Here is a 7,638-nt window from a genome sequence, read left to right as displayed (position 1 = left end):
TGATTTGTCTGTATTGGTAAAAAGTTTAACCGAGTTGGTTGCGGGAAGGCTGAAAAATAAGTTTCCTTGCTGAGTAGTAGCGTCGCGCTTATGCGTGTCTCCTCCCCCCACCCTTATCATCTCCCACTTCCTCCTACCCGTGTCACACACCCATAATTCATCACAGCATACCCACTGCCCATCCTTCAACACAACGCCTCCATACATGTACAAGCAATCCTTAATCAAGATGAGCGAAAAATCTTCCCTGAACGTGTTCAGATTTCTGTTATAAGTGATTTTTATCTCCTGCCACTCGAGGCGGCACAAGTCTAGTCTGTACACAGTGTACAGGTCCAGTTGCCTCTTTTCGTTGGCCCCCCATATGTAGAAACTCTTGCGCGATTCTCGAATCCCCCCCAAGCCATGACAACTCCTGTTAGAACCGCCACTCATGTCCCCCTCCTCGACCGCAAAGTAAACCTTGACATACAACTTGGGAGCGGTCCCTCTAGTGTCAACAGATTCCACTTCATTCTCACGGATCCGAAATAGCACATCCGGAATGACGAAGTTATTTTTGCGTGCCCCATAAATGTATATGTCATTTTGGAAGGTAAAGAAAAAGGCCTTTTTGAAATTTACGTGTTCAGGGTATCTTACATAACACAACTTCCACCTGTAGTCGTTGTGCGGGTCGACGCTGGCACCGCCCTGTTTTTTTGTCATTCCTCCGAGGAGGTCTTCCTCCCCCTGTAAGGCGTCATTGTCGCGTCTGTATGCACATCTCTGCACGACTGAGTCAGCATCAATATTGATACCCGTGTCTTTACTTGCATCCTCGCGCTCTTCAGCGACCTCCTTTTTGTCTCTTCCGAAGGGGAGGTCTTCCACCAATCTGGACACCTCTTCATCAGCCTCATCAACCGCGTCAACCGCACCAGCTATGTCATTCGCATCACCGCACAAATTGCGTCCATGCTTAATTTCCAATTTGGGAACATCATCTCCTTTTTCGTCTGAACTGTGCAGGTAGTTTACATTTGCACCACTGCGAACATCTCTTCCCTGTTCGTTACTCCCTATGGGGGATGCAGCGTTCGGAGGATTATTTCCTGCGAGTACATTAGGACTGTCGTTGCTGTTCACCGTTTCATTATGTCGTCCGTCCTGGTTGTACGAGACCTCGCACACCTTCCTCACATCTTCTGAGATTCTTTCATTGGCAAGACTGCTCAAATTTTCTCCTTCTACGGTGATGAGGCTGCAAGTCTTCACCTGGTCATTGCCTCTACTGCAAATGGAAGGGGTCACCCCGAAAAGAGCACTGCCGAAAGGAGTGATATTAGAATATTCACTCCTATGTGTATGTGCCCCATAACAATAGCTTTCCAGAACAAAGTTTTCATTATGACCATTTGGGTGCACCCCATTGGCTAGCTGGTTAGCCATTTTTCGATTTAAAACTTCTTCGCTCTTTCTTTTCAAGCTTTGCTCACTCCCGGGGATAGAGTAGGTATGTACAAAATTAAGCCCCCCTTTGAGGTTATTTGCCTCAGGAATCCACTTGGACAAATATTCTATTTCGTTTCGGTTGTCCTCTTCCCATGTTGAGACGTTTCCATAAGTAGACTCTTCCTTTGCATCAACAGTGCTCTGATAATGTGGCCCATTTCCATTAGCACAAAAAGGAGAGTTGTCCTGGGGAATTTTTTCATTTTCCTCGTTGGTCACTTCTTCTGCACCGATTTGATCACACCTGCTGTTTGTTCCTCTCGTCTTTGTTCCTTGCCATTTGGGAGACACTCGTTTGCTACTTAAAGTATCATCTATTAAACTCACATGGGGATGTGCATAGCTCTGCTCTTTCGTCTGTTCCCCCCGCAAAGGATGCATCATTTGGGTGTATTCAAAAAAATTTTTTTTTTTTTTTTCTGTAATGACCCCATTTGTGATGACTTCTTTAGACTCTCTTGTGTCAGAGTGTATGTGTGCGTTTCCTTCCTTCCCCAGGTGGAGCAACTTCCCTGTTGTTCCCACTTTAGGTGTAACTTCTGATGAGTGCATTTTTTCGTGGGGGTGAAAAAGTGGGGCATTACTATGTAGGTTATTCTCGAACCATGCATTCTTATTCTTCAGTGCGCTGTCTTTGTAAACGTTGCCCAGGTTGTACCTTTCCCCGTCGCTCATTTTTTCCCTTCCTTTCTCTAAATGGTTTATCCATTCTGAGTGGTAATTAAAAATGGACTTATTTTCCGCAGGTGTTTTCTCCTTGCTGACTTCACAATTTTGAAGTTGCTCTCTCTTTGTGTGTAGAGGGGGGCCTTTATGATGAGAGGGGGAAGCGCAACTTTTCTGAGTTGACTTTTCGTTTGTATCAGATGCTCCTTCAGACACGGAGTGACACATGGCCTTGTCTTCCCCCCGATGGGCAGTTCCATTCATTTTGTTAAAGCTGCTATCCTTTTTCGAAGCAAGCAGAGGGTCTTCGTTCCCTTCATGCGGGTACCGTGACAAACTTATGCCTCCCCAAATATGTGTCTCGCTCCCATCATACAAATTATTCATTCCTTCCATATAAGATACACACCCATCTCGTTTGGCTCCATTCAGGAGGTTCACGTGGTCGCAATTTTCCTTTCCAAACGAATGGTTTAATATGCACCCATTTTCTACGCTTCCACTTTGGGTGTGCAAAAGGGAAGTAATGCAGTCATGTGAATCCCTTTTCATCTCGTCTTTTTTGCTTTCTGTCACATTCACAATTTCGTCGTCCTCATTCATTTTAAAGGTTCCCTCACAGGTGCCCCACCTGGTATGCACACTAGATAAACATTCAGCGGTATTGTCTTTTCTTGTCCTATCCTTCTTCGTCGTCTCTACAACATCGCTGCGTGGGAGGAAGCCATTTTGTCCTACGTGGTTTCTGCCCAATCCAGGGGCCCCTGTGGCAACATGCTTTAGTGCATTAAATGGGTTCACATCATATATGGGGAGACATTCCTTCTTGTCATTCGAATCACCAAATGTTTGTTCTTCCTTCATGTCGTACACAATGGGCTTATCGTGACGGCTTATTCTTACATGGTTCATAAAATGTTCGTGTGTCTTATGGCTGCCATGTGAGTAGCCTCTTTCGTTATGTGTCAGGTTTCCGTTGGTGTAAACGCCAGGGCTGTTTGTGTGTGGGTTGTTTTTCCCCCTCGCGCCTGTGCTCATCAAATCGTTCAGGTCATTTGGAGGAAAGAGATTAATGTTTGCACTGTCCACGTTGCAGAGACCATCGCTTGATACAACATTTGGCGTAGTGCTCACCACATCGTTTGCGTCATTGCCTGCACTGCTTCGTTCTGTACTCCCTTGGTTTCTCCTTATGCTTATCCCTTCTGTATTGCTTACCATTTTCCCCTCCTCATCCTGAAACACCCCACCCGTTTTCTTCTCTCCCCACAGTCCACCCCCATTTCGATTATTCACATATATTACCTCCTCCTTGTCGCTCAGCAATATATTTTCATGCCTTTTCTTCAAGGCGTAATTTTTGCCTTTGGCCATGTAGAATGGGTGCTGTCCGTCATTATGTGTGTGATTGACAACGGAGGAGTGGCCATTTAGATGGTCTGTGCACTTGTCGCTTTTCCACTCAGGCTTTAGAACGGGGGATGTGAAAAATGGAATAGCTTTTTCTTGTACGTTCTTTTGTCTTGCTCCTTGAGAAAGTTCTTTCTTGTGAGATGTTTCGATGGACACAGCATTTTCGCCGCTTCCAGTGGGGGTTATTTTCCCGCTATGTTTGTTAGCGCTGAGTGGGGATTTTTTTTTCACGCATAGCGATATTGTAGCTTCATCGGGATGGCTGCCCTCTACACCATGTGGAAGCAAACTTCTGCATTCTATTCCATTCACTACGTTGCTCCATTTGTTGTCATTATTGTTTAAAACATTCGATACGTTCGATTTGTTTTTATTTCTTTTTTCCATTTCACCTGACCTGTTCAGGCAAATTTTATCAACAGTGGTATTTGACCGATCTGTGTTACATAGCGAAACATCGCCATTATTGGTTGTCATTTTAATTTCATTTGAATTGTATTCATTTGCCATTTTTGAAAAGACGCCGCCTGATTTTTCTGCCTTTCCTTTTTCTGCACATGGATCATTCCACTTTTTGTTCCATTTGAACGGGTACCCCCAATTTAACTTTGCATTTTGCCCTGCATGTTCCTCCTTCATATTAATAAAATTATTTTCCTGTGAAATTTGAGGGTGAATAAGCTCATTCTTATGATTGCTCAATTTGTGTTCACCATTCTGTGTAATTATTTCTCCGTTGCGGGACCCCCCCGGTGTGATGTTATTGCATAAGCTGTCTACTCCATGTGTTCTGTGCCCATTCTCAAAGTTGCAGTTGTGTCCCTCGTCACGTTTGCCATTTGGGGGCGAACATTTACTACTCAGGACATCCACGCAGAAATTCGTTTGACCGTTTTTACTGCACCCGTTGCTCAAGCCATTTGAGGACATTTTTTCAAACAAAGCTGGCTTGCACGAGGGTAGAGAAAATGAGAACGGAGGGGCCAATGTGAGCACTTGTCTTTTTCACCCCGCTTGTCCTCCTTGGTAGCTCTACCTTCTTCTCCCTGGTAAGTCACAAAATGCGCGAAGCGTGCGACTGGACGCGTGCACCCAGTATCAACGTCCCCAGGCACACATGCGCACGCATGTAAAGGGTAAGGTTCCCTTTTACGTGTGACTCGTCCCGTTCGTGCCTTTTCTCGCAACAGGGAGGGGAACAAATACATACATGTACATATATATATATTTACATATTATTTTTTAAACGGCCCCAAAGAGGCTGGTCGCTTTCTGCATGTAACATACTCTCCCGCCACATCCAAGTAGATACTCTTGCCTGCACAAAATTGGCGCCGCCCCGTTTGAACAGATTTATTACTATATATATATGCACGTATGTACGCATGTATGCATGCATGTATTGTGTGTGTGTGTGTTCTTTTTTTAAGTTACAAAATTGCATGCACAAACAACAACCACCAGGTATATGTGCTGTGTTCGTAGGCAAACCCTGTGGGGAGAAAGCACTACCATCAGTGTCTGCACACACAAACGGAGATGCACCGTATGAGTAAAAATTTGGAAAAGTGAAATAAAAAATATAGCAGGATATATTTCACTTCCTAAAAAAGGGACCCCCACATGTGTACACAGCGAACATGTATCTGTCCTGAAAACTTCGCCGCAAAAAAGGAAAAAAGATACAATAAAAAAAAAAAAAAAAGGGAGAAAAAAAATTGGCTATCGAAAAAGCCTCATAAAGAATGAGAAATTCCGCTGGCCGAACAATTCGAAGAAAAAAAAACGTAACAAAAAAATGCAAAGTAAATCTTTTAATATGTGGACTTGGAAATGAAAAGGAACTCACACCCAACGTCTGCCTTACGAGATAGCGCATCTGCAAAAAGACTTCTACATGGATTGTATGCTCACGTATGTTAATTTTGTTCCCGCCCCCTTTTTTTTTTTTTTTTTTTTTGTGTATACTACAATAAGGGGAAATAGAAATCATAACTTATTTAAAAAAAAAAAATAAATAATTAAATTCATGCATTTCTATACACACGTAAAAATAACACAGAACATAGAACCCATTTTTTGGCAGTTCCTAACTTGTCCCTTTTTTATTATTACACATTTAATAATATAAAGATGACACGTCTGCGTGGGTTAAAGAAGTGGAATTTTTTTTTTAAGTAAACCCCAAGGGGTGAATGTGCTCTTCTGACATTGCAGACATGTGCTCTGCGTGGAGGGAGAACGCCCTATGTGCGGTTGTAGGGGTAAACGATACGTGCGAACACGTATGCACTTATGTGTGTAAATATGCCTCTGTGTTCGCACCTATGTAAAACATTACGTTTATGCACGTAAATATAAAAGCGAGGGGATACCAGACATGGGTAACTCCAAGCAAACCACCAAAGTGATGGGCCTCAGACGCAAAAATAGCAATCCGCCCTGGTTCCCTTCGTGTCCCTTCCACAGAGGATTCGTCCTCGAGTATACACCCTAACATCACATATGACTCGTCTGGGTGGAAATGTGCCAAGGTGGCTTCCCTACCTTTGATGATTTCTCACCAAAACAGAGTGTACAAATGTAAACATTCTATTTAACAAAATGAAAGCAGAAAGGGTTACAAAAAAAAAAAAAGGAAAAAAAAAAAGAAGGGGCGAAGAATTGGAGAATCATTTCTCAATGGAAAAAAATAAAATAGGAACATATTCCAAAAATTAATGAAGCATAATAAGGAACATTAAAATAGCATTCGTGTAAACATACGAATCACAAACGCCTCCATGACATGGATCGGTAATTCTCCTAACATGTCCTCCTCTACACCTACACTTACGTCACAAAATGAACTTATTTTATTTTTTTTTTTATTTTTTTACTTGATGTATACCCCCGCATATATTCTCCTTCCTCGCGCCTCACCAAAAAAATGCTTGCATTAAATGTCGCAACGGGAAATTTCAAATAATGGGAAAACAGCCATGTGCATTACACGGCTGCGTCGAGCTTATAACATTTTGTCTTTCTATGGAGAGCAATGGAACGATGAAGAAAATACTTTAGAGAAATGGCTCCACGACATGTTCGACACAGAAGGATGCACCAAAGGGTGCAAAAAAAAAAAAAAGAAAAATGATATTTTATAAAAGAACGTTGGAAGGGTGCAAATGGTTCTCCTAGCGGCTGTTTAGCGTTTCGTGTGCACACCACAATTGTGTACACATTTGGTGTGAAGTGCGTCTAGCCATATCTTTTTTAAAGACCCCTTCATAATATGTTTGAAAAACGTGGAACGTTCGTACTCCTATGGAGATACTGTGTGAGGTCTCACTTTATTTTAATTTTTTTTTTTTATTCCTAACCGATTGGAGCGCTTAAAGTGAATGCCCCAGATCGCCATTTTTTAATGATCTCTAAAGGTACATTCCGCGTGAAGAACCTTGCGCGCATATGTTCGACCTTTGGGTGCTCACGTGGAGTTCATGTATTCGCTTTTGCGCCTTGCGCGCTGTGCTTGTCTGAGACGATCTCGCCTTCCTGCACGATTAACGCAGCTTTTTCAGCATGCAAAAATAGCTAGGCGGAATTGCCGCAACATGGCCAGGAAATAACATTTTGTAGAAACCGAAACGGGTGCACGTTCTAGCGATACAAAGTTGCTTTGTGTGCAGACGTTTTATAACCGCTCTACTCCTTTAACAAAAAAGGTACCCCTTAAAATTGGGAACACTACGTAGGAAGTGCATTTTCCAATGTTTTCAAAATAATTAGAAGCGCTGCTTATAAGCGCAATCCGTCCATACCTCTCATTTTCAGAAAAAGCAAACAGTTTATGGAAAATAAAGCATAAATTGGCAGACAAAAATGGAAACAGCCATCTCGTTTTACATGTACACACCTTTTTGCACGAGTACGCACATTGTGCAAAAAACGCCTGAATGGTGCATGTAATTAAAAGTAGCTACCGCCCAGTGTAAAATAAGACCATAAGTTCAAAAAAAAAAAAAAAAAAATGTGCAAAGGGAAAAACAAAAAAAAAAAAAAGAAAAATGATATTTTATAAAA

General features: G+C 42.4%; 1 protein-coding gene across 1 annotated transcript in view; it reads right to left on the bottom strand.

The window, feature by feature from the left end:
• Nucleotides 1–4,503, bottom strand: part of AK88_00055 (uncharacterized protein) — a gene marked incomplete at both ends in the record, with an annotated part of 11,476 nt that extends 6,973 nt beyond the window's left edge. The window contains one exon of the mRNA XM_012477706.1: nt 128–4,503. Within this exon, the coding sequence (XP_012333129.1) occupies nt 128–4,503 (4,376 nt within the window). The remainder of the gene's footprint in view (nt 1–127) is intronic.
• Between the last annotated feature and the right edge of the window lie 3,135 nt (nt 4,504–7,638).

This window comes from Plasmodium fragile (genome assembly GCF_000956335.1).
Source record: "Plasmodium fragile strain nilgiri unplaced genomic scaffold supercont1.1, whole genome shotgun sequence".
In the NCBI taxonomy this organism is placed as follows: Eukaryota; Apicomplexa; class Aconoidasida; order Haemosporida; family Plasmodiidae; genus Plasmodium; species Plasmodium fragile.
This window is presented reverse-complemented; position numbering and strand designations above follow the sequence as displayed.